Here is a 21,280-nt window from a genome sequence, read left to right on the forward strand (position 1 = left end):
AGCATTTAAAGCAACAGAGATGGCAACTTGAGTTTAATTTATTTCATCAAAAAAGAGAGAAAGACAGCAATGTGGAAAAATATAAGGACACAGAACCAAGGGGGAGAATCCTTTCCCCCAGATGAGGTCCAAACCCAAAGAGAACGTTCCCCACAACGTAAGGCAGCAGTGAGGGAGCCCCTTCCAGCAGAGTGTGTGAGTTTCGTGCGCTGTGAAGGGAGCTCCCGTTTTTCCCCCAGCCCCAGCAGGGCTCAATGCAGGCAGGGAACCATGGGGGTGCGTGCTCCAAACCCAGCCAAGATTTATCCTAGGAAGCTGGTGCGTGGCTACTGCAGCGCTCGCAGCTCATCCGACCCCAGCGTGTGATGCTACGTGGAGGAGGGAAGGAACATCCGCTGTGGGTGGGGAGCTCCCATTTCCAGCCCCAGCCAGGGTACTGTGCAGTCTATAGTTGGCTGGCTGGCTGGCTGGCGCTTCTACAACCCCCCCACCCCACCCCACCCCCACCCCCCACCCCCATGCAGCCAAAAGGCTCAGATCTGTGGGCTGCTGAGGTCTTCAGTTCCACACATGGGTTGAAGCTGCTCTTTGGTCTCTTTGCCGAGGTTTGTTTCAGGTTCCTCTGCACCCATCTCGGGGTACACGACAACACAAAGCTTTTGTCCTGCCCGAGTCACTACATCTGGAAGAAGATGGAGGAAACAGGTGAGCTTTTTCAACAAGAAAACGAGCCAAACCACAGCTTTAGCACCCCACAAGCTCTCAAATTGAGCTATCCTCTGTCTGCCCCGACTTACCAATGAATGTGTTGATGATGGGTGGCTTATGCCGCCAGTGCACCCCCAGGAAGTAGACTGGGACGCCCGTCAACATGATCGCTAGGCCAATGCCACACACCAACGGTTCTGACCACAGGCTGAACACCAACAGGAAGGCCCAGAACAGCAGGTAAATTATAGGGAAGAATAGGCTCACCTGGGGAGGAAAGAGATGGGTTGGGCCTGGGCAGGAATGCCGGGAAGGGTGAGGCAGGGAAAAGGTTGGTGGGGTACGAGGGTAGTTTGTCCAGCAGCCACCTAGCTAGCGCTTGGCCAGCAGAGGAGGGATGAATCACAGCACAGTGACAGAGCACACACTCTGTCTGTGGAAAGTCCCCGGTGTTTCTGTCCAAAAGGATCAGGTAGAAAGCAAGGGGAAGACGTGCCTGGAACCCTGGAGGGTTACGGCTCATCCAATCTGGCTTAAATGTACAAGCTGTCAGACCCAGCGCAAGGGGTTAGGGGTTCTAATATATCATCTCTTGGGGCGGGGGGCACATTTATGTGGTCAAGCAGGAAATTCAGGTGGGAAAGAGTTGATGCTATATTAAAAGTAAGTATCAGGTGCTGATTTTGCTTATTTTAATGTAAATAATACAGTAGGATCACATGCGTGTATACTCGGGATTAAGTCCTACTGTCTACAACAGGTGCATTCCCTAGTATGTATGTTTAGGATGTAGGGCTAAATTTAAACGTGTAAAACTAAATTTAAATTAAATGGTTCTTAACAATAACTGGGTGGAAAAAGTATTTCTGTACATATTAAACACAGGAAAGTCTATGCTTTATCTCCCATAACCAAATAGATTACTCTTCATCAGACATGCTGTACTGAAGTCTGCTTTTCTATGTGAAAGAACAAAATATGGTCCAAAATATGTAACTTGTGTGATCAAGCATCATTAATATGATCCAGTGGATCATGGGTTTTGTTATGGAACAAATTATTAATATTTAGACTCTGACAACTAAAACAGCATGGCCTTTTCTTTCCATTGTACTGGAGAAGCACTTATGTTTAGTAGACACAATTTTGTTTAATGTCCTTACATGTGTATAGAAAAAGCAAAACAAAAATCTTTGATTTCACAATATGCTGCAGTGCAGAAGTTTTCTGGACTGTATGACCATCAGCTTGGGGGATTATGTTCCCTGGGGGCATAAAAGCTCTTTGTTGGGGTGGGCAGACTTAGGAGATCCAGAGGCTATTTTGGTTCCCCTGGAGCACATGCCATACTAGAGGAAAAGAAGGCCAGTTTCCAGCCAAATAATGGCAAACTGCCTAAAGCACACAAACCTTCCTAGTTTGGAAGCAAGAGTTGCATACTGTAGACTTCTTTAGTGGTTTGCTGCTGATTTTCAGAAGTAAGCCAGCAATGTTCATGCTGTTGCAAACTGGAGTCCAGAAGTAGCAGAAATGGCTTGAAAACGTGTTGCCTCCCCACCAACTCTCTGTTTAGTTTAGTTTGGAGACACATGTGTTTTGCTAAACAATTGGTATTAAAGTTTGTTCAGGAAATATATCAATCAGAAACTGGAAACTTTATTTAAATTACTAATGTCAAACTACTAATGTCAATTACTAACTACCCTGCAGGGTCTGAAGGGAAGGCAAAACAATGGGAGCCCATACAGGGTCATGTAACAGGAATCTTGTACCTTGATGGGACGGGTTCGGTGAGGTTCCCGCCAGCGTAGTACAACTTGCCCGGCCACAGTCACTCCGTAGAAGAGGTAGTTGATGAAACCCACATAATTGATCAGGGTGTATATGTCACTTGTCACAAGCATAAGCAAGGTAGAAAGGCACTGCCAGAGACGAAGAAAGATGAAAAATGAACAGTTACAGCAATGTCACTTGAATGACCCAGGGATTTTAGTCTGCCAGATTGTCACTATTCTGGGCCTTCTAGTCCCGCCAATTCCCTTGTCGGGAATTGCTAGAAAGTCCACCTGCTTCGTGGTTCTGCCCCTGCCAGGGACCCGCCCTCATCCCACATGCGCCCTCCACTGCCTGGGCATCCACCCACGTGGTTCTCTGCCGATGACTTACGGTGAAGACTAAAGCAGGAATGGGGGTGCAGCGTCGTACGTGAATCATGGCGAGTACACTGGGGAGATGGCCCTCCCGCGCTCCAGCAAAAAAGAGTCTGGGAATGGTGGAGAGAAAATACCAAAAAAATAAGCGGGGTAAAGGTTATTGGCCTATTTTAATCAGCACCAGGAAAGTTTTTACACTAGAGTCACACTGTGGGCTATACTTTCAGATAATTCCCAAGGAAAGGATGGAAAAGGCTCAAATGGATGAAGCACCAACTTAATTCCTCGTAATTTAGGTGTTACAGCACGGAGCAGTTGGAAGGCAGCATTATACAGACGGGGTGAGCACTGCTGCTGGGGTTTCAGCCTGTGCATGAGAGGGAAATGTGGAGGCCACGTTTACTCACCTGGAAGAAGTGAAGAGTGAGCCATTGACTCCTCCAAAGGTAGAAAGGGCAACAGAGATGGGCATTATCCATGCCATGACTCCTAAGAGCTTTTCCCCAAAGGTCTGTGGGGAAGGGAACAAGGAGAGAGCAAGTGCTTAGCTGTGGCTCCACCTGGAATTTGGGGGGAAAGGAATATGCACGGGGTGGGGGGCAGATGGGGCCTCACCACTGCAACTGCATTGGAGGCCAGCAGCTCCTGGGGTGACATGGCAGTGACATAGGCAACATTGGCAAAGACGTACACAAAGGTGACCAGGGGAATGGAAATGAAGATGGCCCGAGGCAGGTTCCTGTGAGGAGAAAGAGTTGAAGTGAAAGAGGGGAATGCGGATCAGAGTAGATCACTGTCTCCTCCACCACCATCAGGGTGTCCCTGACTCACTTGTAAGGGTCGACCAGCTCCTCAGTGACATAGTTGAGGAAGTTCCAGCCCCCGTAGGCAAAAGAGCCCTGTAAGAACGCTAGCGCCACCAGACCCACGTCCGTCTCCTGGAAGAATTCGAAGGCGTTTTTTGGCTCCAGCCAGAAGTATTCACCTGTGAAGAGGAAAAATTGAACATGGAGAAAGGATTCATTAGAAGGGTAGGGGGTTCTCTATCCCCCTTCCCAGATCTGTTAATTCTCCAGCTCACCATCCAGGCTGGGGCAGGACACTATGGAAACCAAACCAATCTCTAAATCAGCTTACTAAGGAATGCTGTCCATATCCCTAGGTTTAAAACCCAGCAGCTCACTCCCTTTGAGTGGACTAACACAGCACGCTAGGGAGAGCGCTTGCCCCTTCACTGCGCGACCAGACTGGGCCTCACCTTTGCAGATCTGCACGATTCCCATGACAATTATAAGTCCCAGTGCCAGCAGTTTCCCAGCTGTGAAGACATCCTGAACCCGTGTGGCCCAGCGCACGCTGGCACAGTTCACCCAAGTCAGCAGTACTGAGAAGAAACAGAGAAGTCAGTGGGGGAAGGGACGGTCAACATTCTCCTTTCTTTGGCCCACATGTATCCATCAAGGCTAGTTTTATCCCTGCAGGACGCAACATCTGAGCAAGGTAACGCAGGCCACAATGTCTTTGGGACAATCCAGATGTTGCATTGCCATCTCCTTGACACAGAACAAGGAGTACTTGCTGGCTATGCAGCCACAGCCTTCTTTGCCTTTGGCCCTGATTGTTATTGCAGCCTACCTAGGCTATATAATTTGTAGATCTGTCGCTATCTTCCTGTAACGCAAGGGCACAATTATATTCCGTTTACAGCTGTTTGAGGGCGAAGCTATTCAAAGAGAACAATTTTTCAGGACCACAGAGCCTCACTTGGCTCTCCTTTACTTACTATTTGAAGAGGACTGGGCTAACTGACCCATCCTCAAGGATTGTAAACTGCGATTAAATATGTGCACGGCAGTATAAGGAAAGAAACAAACAAGGACCTTAGTAAAGTTCCTGGAGGTTTAAGGGAATGAAAAACAAGCAGAGGAGGGAGGGGGAGGCTGTGACCTATTTGGCTCCCAGCCTGACTGCACCAAACATTCTGTCTGCACAAACAGACACTGGCCCCGAGTAACCCAGGACCACTGAAACAGGGTTTACCTGAGACAGACAAACAGAAAATGCTGCCTCCACCCCTTCCAGTGCCCAGTGCAACCACAGAAACATGGATGATACAGGAGTTCTTTCCTGTCCAAAGCTAGAACCCTTCCAACTTCCGTATAGCAATGTATGCATGGGATGGTGACACTTTCTTAAATACAGAACGACAACTTCCACACACACAACGTCTTACAGTTATCATGACTAAACAACACATGGTTGGTTTGTGAGCACATGAGAGTGAGCAAGCATGCTGGCTCCCCCAGGAGCACCCCAAGAGTGCATTGTTCCCTGAAGCCACAACTTGGATACCATTTCCACTGCTGTGTCCACTTCCAATAACCAAAACAGATAAGCTCTCATTTCAGATATATGCTAGTCCTAGAAAAGACTCTGAATCTTGTGTGGAGTGTACTAAAGGTACCATAGGTCAGATTTGGGATTCCTGGAAAGCCCTTTAAGCTTTAGGGTTGACAGCCCTGCCCTAATGACATGCACATACATAAGGATAAAACAAATGTTATTCTGTTTATGCCTCTCTTGACCTGCCTAGGTTTTGGGGAGGTATCAGCGAGTGTGTCCCATATGGGCTCTGCCCAGTGTCCTGTCCCATCCCATTCCACTCCCTTCTCTGTTTTGAGGGGAGGGAGCGGAGAATTAAAAATGATCCCCAAAACCTAACAGAGAAAGAGGAAATGGAAACTTTCCTGCTGACTCAGAATCACTTTTGCACAATCAAGTTCAAGTTAGAAGGGCTAAAAACAGGAAGCCTGGAGCTTAACAGAAAATCAGTTTGGGGGCAGGGGATAGAAGGAGCAAGGATAGGTCTGTTTATTTAGTGCACTTCAACAGTGAAGTGTTTCCAATAGGTAGAGGATCTGCATGTAGAAAAAGCTATGTACAGTCACTGCATATAATTTGGAAGCTGATAAAGACACAGTGATATCCTGTGTTAATCACTCTCCTCATGAAGATGAAAGAGCAGTTCATAGGAGCATGCTGCATTTTAAGAGGCAAATAGTATGCACTCAAAGCTCTCATAGAATCACAAAATAGTAGACTTGAAATGGGCCAGAAGGCCGTCAGGTTTAGCCCCCTGCTCAGTGCAGGGCACTGAGTTAAATCATCCCTCTCAGGAATTTCACAGGACACAAGGGGGTTGAAGGCCATGTGGGATTTCAGAGGCACTGAAGATAAGAGATCAGTGACTTATGATGACAGGATCAGGAGCTAATGCTGACTGTGCACTCTCCTTTCTAAGATAAGATTACTTTTGGAAATTGGGGAGCTGTTTCTGAATATCTCTGAGAGAGTATAAATTTACCTCTAAGATCAAGAGCTGTGAAATCCCAAGAATAGATCAGGGCTGGCTAGTGTTTCAAAATGGGATCATGGCATGAGCTAGGAATAGCTGTAACATGAATGGGTGAATCTAAGTATGGGACTCCACGGAAAGTTTTGTGGTGTTATGTCGGGTGGAAAGATCCAACTGGTACTGTAATGAAGATCTCAAATGTACGTGTGTGTGGAGGCGGGTAGAGAGCTGTTTTTGCATTGTCATAAATATATGTTATTTCACTCTGTTCTAATCCAGAGACTGAACTCCTGGAAGTCCCCTAGTTTCTCAGTAATCCTGGCACCCAGCAAGGCTGGAGTAAGGTCAGTGAGTTTCTGATACCCTGGGATCCTTTCAGACATGAAATCTCAAAGATGACGCTGGAGCAGGAGGGTGTGGCTCAGAACTGTTGCTAAATTTTTAGCACACACTGTCCCAGAGATGGATCCAAACTAGCCACCCTGCCACCTTAGTCCCGACCTCAAAATAGATCTAGAACTTCATTTAGATAGGTCAGTGACCAGTAATGCCACCTCCACAGCATGTCTGCTTCCTTCTTAAAGCAGCTGCAGATTTATCCAGGCTATTCTGTGGCTGCCAAGTTGAGATTGGTACAAGAAAACAACATTCTGACCACTTCTAGGTTGTTTGCTTATGTCAACATGAAGATATGAAGCAGCTACCACAGCATTCCAGATAAGACAGATTAAAACTTGCTTTGCAGGGCTCTGGTGACACTACCCAGTTTTAGCCTTCAGCCTACAAGTGTACAACAACTACCTTGCAACAGTCACCCACAGCCTTCCCCTGTGCCAATTCTCCTGCTAAAACATGTTTCCCTCAGATGTATCTGAATCTCTTGATAACCGTTGGTCAGAATTCACAGTCTGGTGGGCTTTCTTTGCTCTTTCTCCCCAGTCCCTCCCTTCCATTTGAGGATGAATATTATTTCATTGCTTCTAATGTTTAGCTCTTCAGGATTCAGGCAGAAAGCCCACCAGTAAGTAGTGCCTCATGGCTGGGGTTTGGCAGTATGGATTTGTTTTCTTTCTTGCTTCTCTTTCTCATGAACATATACACTCTCTCTTTTTGCTGACTCAACACTGAATAACTGGCTTTGACCTGATTAATAAACTCTTGCTGAGCTGCAGCAGCTGGCTTACATAAGTGCCTCAGCCAACTCCGCCCCCCTTCCTGGCCACCGCTCATCCTTCCTCTCTCTCCCCCCCTGCCATGGGGCTGGAAAGAAAGGAACAAAACCAGTTCTTGCCTGATCTTCCCAGCGTTTGATGTCCTAACGTAACCGCAGCACAGATTACCCATCCTAATCATTATTTGAACTCATGAGTCCTTCACTGACTAAGGAGGCATCCACAGGGAAACTGTCTATCTGGGGATAAGTGGTACGAGGCTCAGATGGCTCAAAGGTGTGGCGCAAGATGAATGGACGTCCTAGTGTGGGACCGTTCCTTGTAACTCCAGTACCTCTAACACCATCCCTCCTATACTCCCCTATTGCATTCATCGTAGGGGTGGGGACTATAGAAAGCTCCTAGCACTGTGTAACTGTTCCATCTTTTTCTACTTCACAGATTTTATGGAGAAGGTAAAAAAGATGAAGCAGTGGGAAGGCACAAAAGAGTTATGGGTGAAATTCTGAGAATGAAGCAGGATGATGGCAAGATAAAGGCCTTCCCCATGTCCCAAATGTCTTTATGGCATTCAAGTTTTGGAACACAGAGAGGTGGTGGTGGTGGTTGTTGTACCAATGTAGCCTGGCAAAACAATCAAAAATGTTCCATGGTTCTGGTTTGCACACAGCATCCTAGAGTTTACAATATACCATAAGTTCTTCCTAGTTTATTTATGGTTAGCAAGCCATGTTTTGTTAGCATGACTGGTTTCACACATCACAACAACTCAGATTCAACCACCCTTGGGTTACATAAACCATGAGCTAGTGTTGTTTATATATCAAGTATCTGTTTGCCTGCAGCTACAGCTGCTCCTTAAAAGCTCCATTTCAGATAAGGAAGGAAGCAAGTTTCATTCCAAGGCTCAAAGGTCAACTCTTGGATATATTAAAAATTATATTGTAAAATTACAATATATTTTAAGAGGATAGGTTGCCATTGTACCTTATAATAGCTAGAACAACATTATCAACATAGGTTAAACATGCATACTTTTTCCATTAAAGCAACTGCATATGTGCTTTTAGCATGTAAACTGCATATAGATTGATATTTTATACACCACCCTAACTTTAGGGAGCTCAAGGCACCATGCATGGATGTTGATTCCCCCATTTTAATCGCAGAGCAACCCTGTAAGGTAGATTGTCAGAGTCAATGACTGGCTCAAGATCACCTGGTAAGTTTCATGAACCAGAGTGTATCCAGCCTGTCTCCCCAGTCCAAATCTTAACACTCAAAGTACACCATCTCTCGTTTTCACAGTTTCATTCAGTTTATAACAGCAACCACTACTCATATAGAAACACCGAGATGGCTATAACTATGTGTGTTCCTAAGGGATAGTTGCATATGGTTTGAATACTAAGGGAGAATGACAACCCTCCTTAGACTGTTATCCTGAGCTAGCTAGATTGGCTGCAATAAAGCTCAGAGTCCTTGAATAGATGCAGATAGGGCCTGCACTATGAAGGCAGCTGATACAAACTACTGTACAGGGATTGCATGTGTACAGAGAATTACTCATTGACAATGTTCACTTGCTGCATACAAGCCACACACCCCCACCCATTCCATTGTGAGAATGACGTAACAAATGGCCAGGCCTGATAGAGGACCAGTTTAGTACGTGGTTGCAGTTGCCCTGCGATGGACTTATAAACTGCCTCCAAGTTGCAGGCCCTTGAAACCAATCCAATGTTAGTTAATGTGCATTGCTATTTGTAGTCTGTTCAGTACTTACAAAGACAGACCCCAGCCATTAATCGCAGTCCAGTTTCCGGAGGAAGGCAGGTAGGGAAGATCGGCTGCAGTATGTAGTTTGAGAAGGTGAGGGCAATAACAGCCTGATTGGTGGGGTAGATCACCAGAACCGCAATCCATAGTCGCAGAAACCTTGGGAGGCACATAGGTGTGAAACAGATATACAACCCCACCCCCACGTCAATCTCATTCCCTGCCACCATCTTTCCTGCTCCAATTCCAGCCCAACCAGCCACCTCCACTCCACTTAACCCACTCTCTCTTACCCAGCCAGCCCGCCAAAGATGTCTTTGACATAGGAATAGTCGCCTCCGGATTTGGGGATGGTGACTCCCAATTCTGCATAGCATAGTGCACCCACAGCTGTGATGAGACCAGTTACAATCCACACGATTAATGCCAGCCCTACTGAGCCTGCGTTTTCCAACACACCCTTTGGTGACACAAAGATGCCTGATCCAATGATGTTACCTGGAGAAGGAACAAAGGGTTTAAAGATCATAAAGGGTGATGATGACAGGGGAAAGTTGAACACAGTAACTATCCATTGGAGCCTGCAGACTCTGAAGACATTCTACCTTAGAAGGGAACTTATCCTTGATGACATTTAAATGTCAGTTCCATATATCAATTGGAGAACCCTAGCTCTTGTCCTAATCAAATTCTAAATTTCATTTTGGCAAGAAGAAATACTCATGATATCTAAGCACTTTATCTGTAACATTTTAAAATATAAATTGTTCAAACCACTTCATTATTTAGCCTGACATATTGTTTTGTTCATTGTCTATCTGTTGGTTGCCTGAAACCAGAATTGTTTGATATCATCGAGATCATCTGCTAGGGCTACATTCCTAGGCATGATTGTATAGAACAGGGGTAAGCAACTGTGGGCCATTTTCAGTCCTTGGACTGCCCATGAGGCACACTTCTGACTTTGGTGTCATGGCCAAAAGAAAAAAAGCAATGATTTGCCACTGAAATTCAGTGTAAAACCACTGTAAAAGCTTTGAATGGGCAGCTTCAGCTTTTTTCAGGCTAGGTATGTCCTTTTTAAGTTTCTGTAGTGCTTTGCCTCCAAATTTCAGCAGCAAACTGTCATTTCTTTATCCATGCATTTAGCTGCTACTGTGCCACTGAACTCAGCAGCAGGGGCTGCTCCTGAGAATGGGGGAAAGGCTGCGTGAAGCCCACAGGGCACAGCATTACAAATGGAAATGTGGGATTGTTTGCAAATAACTCGTTAAAGGACTTGCAGCACTCCTATGACTTAATTTTTTAAATCTTGCTTCAGGCACAATCCTAGGCATGTTTAGGCAGAAGAAAGATCTATAACTTCCAGCGTGCCTCAGCTAGCCATGCTGGGATTTATAGGCCCATTCAGAAACAGATCCCACTTTGTTCAACAGACTTACTCCCTAGTAGTCCTAAACATGCTTACTTGGGAGTAAGCAGTATTGAACCACACTTAGATTTGGAAATGAACTTTTGGTTTTTTGTTTGCCGTGCTGTGCTCCCTTACTTAGAAGTAAGCTTCACTGAACATAGGTGGGGTTTAGATGGGACTGCATATAAAGTTAGCTTTTCCATTGGACTGGTGAGAACTGAAAGTCTTACAAATGCTTCAGTGTAGTCAAATCATGACTTGCCATATCTTGGTCCAACCCAGTTTTTCAGAAGGTGATTCTCAAGTGTGGACATGTGACCAGTGCAAGACTTGTTCCATTTGAAGTCAAATCATGTTGACTTCAGCAAAAATAACTACTTAATTCTAAGCAAACAGGTATTGGATTGCGTGTAATAGTCTGTTTTTTAGCTGCAGGGGCTCTGATTGCAGATACATGCCAACACATGCAAATCACTATATTGGCACTATATTATTATACAAACTGTATTGTCTTGGGAGGGGGCTACATACTGTCCACTTGACTGTTTTGAGCCCACATGAGTTGAAGATTGCTTCGCCTTCAAACATACAACAGCCAAGATAGGACAGTATTACAGAAATGGCCCTAAAGACAAAGCATGTTGGTAACCACGTTAAAAAACAAAATTTTGGCCTTATAATCTGAAGTGTGGCTTCAAAAACACTTAGGGCGATTTAAAGATCTCAAATTACATAAATAAATTCACACAGCAGATTCTTTGTAAAACGAATGCTCTTCTACAAGCTGGGTGATGTTGCACACACAGCACAAGAAATCCCAGTGTGGCACAATTTTCTTTGTGAAAAGGACCTATTTAGTGAGGCTATCTACTTCCTTCCACTTCCACTACCCTATTATTTATATCTCTTTCCTAGAATAGTCTTGTGGCTTACTTTACAGAGGACAGTCCTACATTTGAAGGACTAGCCACTCCAGTTTAGAAATAAAGAATGATCAGAAGAGAGAGAGCACAGAAACAGAGTGAGTCAGAAGGTGTCTCCTGGGCCATCTAGTCTGACCCCCGGACCAAGCCAGCTCCACTCATGACAAGCAGGGGGCCTTAATTCTATTTAAATTCTTGTTAGCATTTCTAAATTTGCAAATATACATACAAACAAGTATAGGTAAACATTATACAAACTGCTATAGACTTTTATCCTCTTTTTTTGGTGATGTATTTCCTTAGTTTTGGCAATTATTATTATTAAGCAATGCCTAAGTGGCCACCATAAACGTTCTCTGTTATTACACTGCTGGCTGAAATCCTCATGGTACATACTGTCCAGTGTTTCAGCCTTATGTTTCACGTGCCTCTTCCGCCTGCCCCCTGCCTCTGGCACAGAATACACCCACTGTTTTTCATTAAGAAAATTAAAACTCTGCAGGTATAAATTGGAGCCAAAGAGCTGTGCAGAGGTGTGGCTGAATGTACAAGCCACAGAATAGGGTCAGGGTACACTGCAATAGGTAAGTAGGGTTGAAGGAAAGGCTGGAAGAGATTAAAAATATGATAGGAAATATAAGAAAAACTGGGGATGTGAGCTTTGGGGAAGTAGAAGCTCAGACTAAACTAAACCTTAATCACCCCCCCCCCCGCCACTTTCAAGAAGGCACCCAGAAAAGTGGGAGAAGAAATATTGGGAGGGCAGGTAGAGCTATAGTTTGTGATTCTGATGTGTAGAAAATGTTAGAGACCCTGGAAGAATACACATAAAGGCCTTTCAGTGCACTATGATATGAGAAGCAGAGACAGTATAAGAAACAAAGCCCATAAACTGGGTAGAATTGGGGTGTTGGTGAGAATGGAGTGGATAGGAAAACAAGGGTTATCCAACTGTTTCCCAAAGTGCTTCTCCTCCACTCCCTCTCTGTTTGTTTCAGCAGTCTCCTGGCACCTGCTGAAACAAAGCCATCTGGACTGGGGTTGATGGCGTTGGAACAAACATGTTCCAAGAGCTGGCGCTCCAGCTTCACTGAAGTGGAAAACAAACTCCTCTGATCGAGAGCTTGGAGAACTGCGGAGATATATTCCTACACGGCCTGGCTATCAGCTTTTAGCCCAGAGTTCCCTCAACTCTGAAACACCAACTTCAGAGCAAGAGTCTCTGCTGTCTTGTCCGAGCTCCCATTAAGGGGCAAATGGGTGGACATCACTGATAATCCAGCCTAGAGCCCCTGTTGCTTTTAGCAAGGGTTGGCTTCACATTCAGAGAAGCTTCGTCTGCCACAGAGTTGCAACCCCCTGTGGGTTGAAGCAGCTGTGTATACTGGCATCCTTGCTTCCTCCGAAGATCCTTCTGGGTCAGGGCAGCTGAATATACATGCATTTATCTCAGTTGCTGAGATGCCAGCATGACTAGGGAGGGATACGTTAACCTGCAATGAGTGGATCCCTAAACAGAGAAGGATTTAAGGTGGAGTATAGCAGCAGCCGAATTGGGAATTGGCCTATTTTACTCCAACAGGGAATCAAGCAAGAAGAGGTTAGAAGGAGTTCAGATGGTACTGCTGAGACTGTTTGAGAGAGGGAATGACTGCCTCTAATTGGATCGGTGATACAAACTGACAGCTCTAGCATATTTATAGAAAGGAGGAAAAGACACACAGGAAGAAGAAACAGTGATTAAAAAGGAGAACAAAAAATAAGAGATTTTTCATGCTTCATCCCTTCCTCAAGAAGTGGGAAAAACAAAATATAACAGAGGCACAAAAAGTCTCCTAGTCATGTCTAATCTTAGCTCTAGTCAGGAAACATAGACGATTCAGAACTAAGGAGTAACAGAAGTTCTGCTTCCTGTTAAGTAGAGGAAAGCAATAATTACCACCTTGTGCTAGACCAATGAGAGTAAATATATTCCTCCAGAATCCTCACTCACCCACAATAATGCCACATGCACTTATCAGTCCAATCTCTTTCTTGAGCGCAACACCACCTCCTTCCGATTTTTCAGGACTAGCTGAACTCTTCTCAGAACCAACTCGGCGACGTGCTCCATCCTCCATGGTGTTCTAACTCTCAGGAAGGTTGAACTAGGCAGCTCTCACTTACTGATACTGGATCCAAAAGAACTCTGGGGTAGAGGTTCTATGGATGGCTTTCCTACAATTCAAGCAATTCTGTCTTGGATCTGTGTCCTCTGATGCAGCTATGGTCATAAACTAGACTTAAGCAAGCTTCAGACTATTATCACCTAGGAGCTCTGTTCCTTGGTCCAGCTGTTCAAATCCACTCTGAATCCAGTCTCTGAAACTGTTATCCTGGACTTTTATCTTTAAAATCAACTTATTACAGTCTATGTTTCAGAGGGTAGCTAGATCTGTCTTTTCTATAGCAAGCTCTCTGTGTATCTTCTTGGTTCTAGCACCATAAAAAGCTGGATTCGCTTTGGTTCAAACATCAACCTTGTTACTTTTGAGTTGGGTCTCTCCTGTTAAGCTTTGGTTTAGGTGCTAGTCGCTAACCATTCTTTGGTTCTAGTACCAAGCTGACCTCTCACGTGCTGTACTTTGCGTATCGGTCAGCTTGGGACTCCGGATAGTGAAGAATTCGTCTCCTTCAGTTCATAAATCTTTTTTCTCACGTTGTTTTTGTACCGTTCTTTCTTGTAAAGTTTCCCCAGCAGCGAAAGAAAATTACGCAATAAAGCACGGGAAACAGACTGGTTTAATCTTGTTCGTCCCCACTGCAACACGCAGCTACTTCTCACAGTTCCGTTCCATTCTCATCAGTGGCACTTATTCCCAGATTTTCTTGGATCCCCGTTCAAGCTCAGCTTGGACAGGTACCGCTGGATCGTTCTTTGCCAGGGTACTCTCTTATGCTAGACCGCCGTCTCTCCGAGTTGTTGATTCGTGCGGTTTCTCGTCCCTGCCGAGGTCCTCTCTCCGCCTGATTTCTCGGCTTCTCATTCCTCCTTGCAGCCCAGCTCCCGCCTCGCTCCGCTGTGCTCTTCGTATGTTTTTCTCCCACCGAGTCGCTCTATCCTGCTCATGTGCCTAAACCGGCTGCCGCCGGACCGGAGCGGGGGTTAATCCTTTGCTCCAGGAGCCAAACTCCTCCCTCTTGTCTTATCTTGATAATATTCATCAATAGAAGCTGCTCCAGTTAAGGTATCTGTTTATCTCGCTCCTCTTCCCACGCGCTCGAGTCCAGATCGCTTTTTGCCTTACTCATCTCTCCTAAAAACAGGAATCGGGTCTCGTCGACTATCGCAAGGTGAGGAAGACACATTAGTTGGCATGCGCTCAGACAAGAGACATCAGCTCTACCTGAGCCGTATGATCCACCATAACCGGCCTCTGTAGAACTGTATCACGGCCAGAAACCAAAGCGTGTCTAATTGAGTTTAAAGAGTCTTATTTATACTTGCACACTACCCTCCCTGTCTCTGTGAGGACTTGCAGCCCGTACATCCTCAAGTTAATGGATGTATTTTTCTAAAAAATAGCTACCTCTTTTTTTTTTTGCATGGTCTTATTGTAGACTATATAAATCTATTTAGCCTATTATACATTCATCTTTAACACAGCTCTTCTCTCATCTCTTCTTTCCCTGTTTTAGCTTGTTAGTACACTTATGTTGTAATATTTCTAGTCCCACCTTAATAGCATTCTTTCAACTTCTCCTTCACATTGTTTTGGTGGTTACCCACAATTCAACATGCAAACAAAGAAAGTTAAATTTACATGTTACTGAATTTTCTCACAAGGTAATATCCAATCCCTCTCTCTTGTCCCTGCCCCCAGTACTGGCTTTAACTTGTGCCTTTTCAACGATTACAACATCTTTAGATTTGGGTCCAGATTTTTTCTAATAATAAAGTCTAATAAAATGCCCTTGGGAGCAATCCTATACAAGTTTTTGCAGAAAAAGTAACAACTCATAGCCAAGATATAAGATTGTGCCTCCAATATGAAAAAAAAGAAAAAGAAATTGCATGTTGTCATTCTTCCTGAGTGTTTGGGGTAAGGGTGTGCAACACTGAAATATATACACAACACTGTCTTTTGTAAAATGAACAACCCAGCCACCACTTAGTCTGCCTGCACCTCATAATTCACTGTGCATATGCTCAAGTTTATTGTCCAATAAAGTCCATTTTCCTTAAGACTTTAGTCTTCTTCCCTCCTCTGATTAGCAAATTCACTTTTCACTACGGTGTGCGTCATGATTTTGCTTAATGTACCTATTTTTAGGAATCCCAGCAGCTTTCACAGTTACAAAGCAGAAAAGAGACATTTGTCTCAGGAAAACAAGACAGGGATAAAAGGAAAGGGAGGGCCGGAATGATGGAACTCTGTGTACCCGCCTTTTCTGCATGTGCGACGCTTCCTTCCTCCCCCACACCATTCCCCATCCCTTCTGTTCACTGTCCCCAGTTCCCCTTGCTTGGCACATTCCCCGTAGGCATCTCTGCTGATCCTGCATCTTCTGCAATGTAGGGGTGAAGTCCAGCCTTTGGGGAGCACCTTGAGTCTTTTATCCTGATATCAGCAAGAACAGGAGGGGACAAAGGTCAGGGCTGGGAAGGAGAGATGATAACACACAGAATAAGAAGAAGTATGTGGGGGCAGGGAACGGCTCAGCAAGAGCTGCACAGGAAACCATTCATTTTAAAATGCATATAGTGCGATACTTTCATTAGGCCAACACAAAAATGTGCGGGTTTTCAAGATCTCCAGATCCCGTCATCAGGCAAAATGAGAGAAAGCGGGTTGGCAGCAGCAGGGTGGAGATGTAGGGTGGGAGGGGGGCAACTGGATGTTGTAAACAGTATGTCTGTATAATCAGAGTCCCCAGGTGATATGGAACAGAGTTTGGACACATTGACTGGGCTCTGTCAGGTGATGTTTCAGTGATCTTTGGTTTGGCCTAGCAAGGGTGTGTTGGCATTTTTTAAATGGCCACTCCTGGAACGCATTAATACATCATGAGAAACAAAAGGGGGAAGCAGGAGAATAAAATTGAAATGAAATAAACTGCAGCGAACATAGTTGCTACCTCTGCAATTATTAGTTACAATTTAATGGTCATGGGAGACTGACGCTTTTTGTGCTTCCTTCTTGTTACAACATACATACTAGATTACATGCTTATCTGCAATCAAGACTCTCAGGATCCATTGTCTGCCTGTCAGTCAGGTCATCTGCTTTACTGTTTCTCACTTTCTTGAGCCCTCGGAGTTGCCACTGTTTTCTTCTAATAGGGTTTTTTGGGGGCATACTGAGCAGTGAGGAGAAGACCCTGATGCTGGGAACGACTGATGGCAAAAGGGGAAGGGGACGGCAGAGGATGAGGTGGCTGGATGGGGTCACTGGGGCGGTGGGTGTGGGGCTGGGTAGACACTGGGGAGGGTGGAGGACGGGAGAACCTGAAGGAATTTTGTCCATGGGATCGTGATGGGCCGGACACGACTTTGCAACTAAACAGGAAACTGAGCAGTGACTCCAAGATACAATTTCCCTGACTGAGGCACAATGGTTTTAAAAAGCTTGACTCCTGAAGCTGCCTCACATGCAGGCTTTGGGGCCTTCCCGGTCAAAAGACGGTCACCTTGCTGCCCCATCAATTCTCTTCTCCCTCTCTTGTTTTATTAATCAGTTGCTACAACTCTGCATTAAGGGTCTCCTACCTATACCTGACACTTCTTAGGCTCTCTTCATGCAACCATTCACCAGCTATGTCCCCCAGAAAGATCATTTCCCTTCAATATCCTCACTTTTATATTAGAGCCCTCTTTCTCCCTTCAGCCCCCCACCTTTCATTCCAGGCCTGTTCTTAGCAGCCCACTTTCGCCTCTTGAGCCCCCTCCCGTGCCTTTTACATTCCTCCTCTCTCCTCCTTCTAATTCACTGGTCTTCGGTTAAAGAGTTAGAACCCACAAGTGGGCTATAGCTAGCTAGACCTAAGGTGGGTCAATACCTCGTTCGTTAGTAGGAAATTGTCACTTGGTGTGGGTGTACACTTATGATTCACAGGGTTTTCTAAAAAGATGTAGTTGTTACACTGGTGAGCCTGCAACGTAAATGGGAAAGGTGAGGAAGGGGATATAGGATGGCATGTTCACCAAATAATTGCTTGTAGAGGGATTGCATTCAGTGCCCCTACACTGATAAGCACATGGAGGTTGGAAGTGCGACACGTGGAGGCAGTCCAGCCCCCTGCTCCATGCCGTTAATTAATACACATGCACATTAGTTACATGAGCAGAGCGGAAGGGGAGGAGGGAAGGAGACGGAGGTACATTTTTCCGGTGGTAGCTACCCAAACCATATAACTTCCTGCTTAAGCATGTGCCTTTGAGGCATTCGTGCCTGTCCTTTAGCTGCCGGGCAAATTCCGGGCTGTTTCTTCAGACTCTTAATGGCCGGGCAAATTCCGGGCTGTTTCTTCAGACTCTTAATGACATTTCAGAGGATTGCCTCTTCTCACATGAACCTGTCCCTCAATCCCTGCCATGTCCAGGAGCAATTGATGTGTATTTGGCTGCCCACAGAGGTAGGGCTGATGCAACTGTGAGCCAGCGCCTCTTCACTGCGGAGGCGTTTTGACTAAGAGCAGTCAGGCTGGCCTCTTCTGTGTTGTCTTACAGTCATTTTTATTGGCCAAATTTTTAGAGTACCTGAATATTGCTAGCTATATATTGCGGTTTGTTTTTACTCTGGCTTTGAATACCCTCTTTAATTTTACCAAGGTAATGTCATTATAGAGTGACTGAAAAAGTGGCCAAATAATCACTCAATGAACAAATGCATGTGTTCAGATTAATTTATCCTTTTAGAGCATCTACTCCTGTTTTGTATCTTATTTTACTGCTCCTGGCTTTATAGATTTTTAGGCTACGTGGTGCTTGCTGTTTTATTAAGGCGTTCACGTTGACTCCCTCGTGGGTGCATCCCCTTGAGCAGGGAGGAAGCAGTGCTGCAGCTGGCAGCCACAGCCCCACCGCGCCAAAGCATGTGCTGGCCATGCTCACCGCAGCTGCACATGTGGCCTCGGCGGGAAGGGGCTGCATGCACGTAAAACTTTCTGCACACAGGCCCTCCCTCCACACAAGGGAGCAGCGGCCACCGTCAGGATTCCCACACCCGTGGGGAGCATTAGAAGCATGTCAGGATGTATCTATGCCCCCCGTACTCTGACAGCAAACACAGGGTGGGGGAGGGCATGGCTGACAAGCACCATCATCCCCGCTCTGGCATTTGTGTGAGCACCTCAAGTACCCAATCCTGCCTAATCTTGGAAGCTAAGCAGAGTTTGGCCTGGTTGAAATCTGGATGGGTGACTTAAATGTGAATTGCCCAGTGAGCTTCAGCTATGGGCAGTATAGTAAGATGATGATGATGATGATGGCCTTTGAGGTTGTTATGAGCTTGCATTTTTCTTTTTGTCAGCTGCCTTACAAAAAAAGGGGGTATACAGATACATGTGCAATCAGGATTCCCTGTGCATGGAAGAGACTTATGTGCATATACCTCACTGCATGCATATAATGCTTTCATTCTGATGCCAAAGGAATGGATGGATGGATGGATGGATGGAAGGATCAGTTCTGCTCCTTCCCCTCTGTGAGGTTCATGGCTGCATGAGGAGTTATGTAGACCCACTCTCCTTTATGGTCATGTTATACTTTTGTTAGATACGTTGGCACCCTATAAAAAGGCAGGGTCATCCTAGAAACACATGCATTTTCAAAACTGCAACTGTCCCCTGCATTGCAGGCCGAGTTTTAAATCAGTTCCATTGGAACTCATTGTTCCAGGTGACTCAAAACTCCCTCTAGGCTCCTTGAACCTCACATCCTGGCCTCTCCACAAATTCCCCACAGCCAGAAGCTCAGCGCTTCTCCCGGTCACCTACATCAACACCTTTCTTCGCTTGGCACCCCCTTTGCATCACAACACGTTGTCCTAGGTTCCCCAAGCTCCCTTCGCCATTTCCTTGAACTCCACCCCCCTTCACTGCACAAATCCCTCCACTGACCCTAGTGACCCAGAGGATGCTCTAAAGCCACTTCAGGCATCCGCCATGTTGCAGCCAAGTCGCTCTGGGCTGGCTGGCTGGCTTAGGCTCGGAGGGGACACCACTCCATGTAGCCCCCTTGAGTCCCACAAGGGGAGAAAGGTGGAATATAAACAATACATTCATAAGCCCTACACATCCCCACAACAGGCCTTCATGAACCCCACACTTCTCTTCCCAGCCTCCCCTCATCCACAGGCTTCTTCACCTCACAATATGTCTCCCTCCCCCCGCCCCACACAGCTGTCAAGGCCGCCCCTTTCGATCTAGCTAACTCTTCCTCAGCGTCTTCCGCTGCCATGTCTCAGTCCCAAGCGCCACCCGCCCCCTGCCTCCCCTCAGGGCCTCCTGCCCGCGCCATCTGAGGCGCCGCTCTCGGTCCGCCATCGCCCCTCCCCCCTCCAGAAGCCACTTTTAACGGCTGCCGGGCGCTGAGGCGGCGCCTCAGGAAAAAGGCGGGAAAAGGCGAGTGGGGGAGGGGCACGAAGGGAAGAGTCCCCTTCGCGGATTTCTAGTTACGTGTTTGCGCCATTGACTTACCCGAGCGGCATAAAAACACGCGAACTAGGAGGGGACGGGCGCTCCTGGGGAAGCGGTTTCCCCGGGCCGGGAGAAGGAGGCTTGAAACGCGCCGATCTGCTCCCAGAGGGATCGTGCTATGGGCATTTTGGCTTGCAAAACGTGCACTTCCCTGTCTCTAGAGAGCAAGCGCTTATTCATTCCAGGCGTCCTTTTTTGCAGGGGTGGCTCCTGATTTCTAACACCTGGCCCGGTACACCCATTAACTGTTTTCAGAGTTGTGACTGCGGTGTTCTGTTGTTGCAATAAATACAAGGGATTTTCACACTTAAAAGATGCAATCGTATGTTTAAACAGAAAAAGGCCTACAACTCCCAGCATGCCTCAGCCTGTAAGGTTCACACCCTGTTATTTTAGGCCTACTTTTTCTGCCCGGGTTGCCTTCGGGGAAAAATGTTGGATCTAGTATATTTTCAACATGGGCCTTCCTCTCATTTGCTTTCTATGCACAGATTACAGAAAGCTACCTTGAAATTTCAGGTTGCATTTCAAAAAAAATCACAACATGAAACTGTTTTGTTTTTTTGTATCTTGTGTCGTTATGCAGAATTATCCTGGTTCTGCCTTCAAGCCATGGCTGCATTTGCAAGCAACATTGTAGGAATACTGGATTAAGCAAGCTGAAGCAGGTAGTGCAGAAAGATATCAATCTAAAGCATAGATCCATGGAGGCCCCCTAAATCCACCACTAAAGGTCCAATCCTATGCAAATTTGATAGAAAAAAGAGCATCTTACAGCATATCCCAGCCAGCATAGCTATGTGAGGCATGCTGGGCATTGTAAGCCTTTTTTCTTGTCTAAACTTGCAGAAGATTGTGATTTAAATCTCAGTAAACCTCTGTGACCTCAGACTGAATGGTAAATAATGGAATCAGTAATATTTGCATGGTGCAAAACCAAAAATGCATGTTCAGTTTGGGTACCGTAACACCCAACTGGCAATTGCTTGGTCTGTAATCATAAAACCTAAAAACAAAAACATTTTTTTTAAAAGGTGCAACAATTAATCTATCAAAATTAATACAACATCAATACAATATTGATGGCACTACTTAAA

General features: G+C 45.7%; 1 protein-coding gene across 1 annotated transcript; it reads right to left on the reverse strand.

Annotated features, from left to right (window-relative positions):
- Positions 1 to 519: 519 nt before the first annotated feature.
- On the reverse strand, positions 520 to 15,829 carry SLC7A8 (solute carrier family 7 member 8). Its single transcript, XM_044420925.1, has 11 exons — positions 13,498 to 15,829; positions 9,461 to 9,665; positions 9,175 to 9,326; positions 4,120 to 4,245; positions 3,693 to 3,846; positions 3,477 to 3,600; positions 3,269 to 3,372; positions 2,875 to 2,971; positions 2,481 to 2,630; positions 798 to 975; positions 520 to 682 (listed from the first exon to the last, which is right to left on the reverse strand). Exons 1-11 carry the CDS (start codon positions 13,622 to 13,624, stop codon positions 534 to 536), a joined length of 1,566 nt encoding a protein of 521 aa, XP_044276860.1. The 5' UTR covers positions 13,625 to 15,829; the 3' UTR covers positions 520 to 533.
- Positions 15,830 to 21,280: the final 5,451 nt, after the last annotated feature.

Source organism: Varanus komodoensis, unplaced genomic scaffold (assembly GCF_004798865.1).
Source record: "Varanus komodoensis strain SLA01 unplaced genomic scaffold, ASM479886v1 scaffold112, whole genome shotgun sequence".
NCBI lineage: Eukaryota > Metazoa > Chordata > Lepidosauria > Squamata > Varanidae > Varanus > Varanus komodoensis.

Bases quoted from the DNA above. Each gene is read 5' to 3' on its own strand.
- SLC7A8 (XM_044420925.1), bottom strand. From the start codon at position 13,624: ATGGAGGATGGAGCACGTCGCCGAGTTGGTTCTGAGAAGAGTTCAGCT. The intron at 976-2,480 runs GTACAAGATTCC...TTTCCTCCCCAG, and splicing joins ACCGAACCCGTCCCATCAAG to GTGAGCCTATTCTTCCCTAT. The intron at 683-797 runs GTAAGTCGGGGC...ATCTTCTTCCAG, and splicing joins CATCATCAACACATTCATTG to ATGTAGTGACTCGGGCAGGA.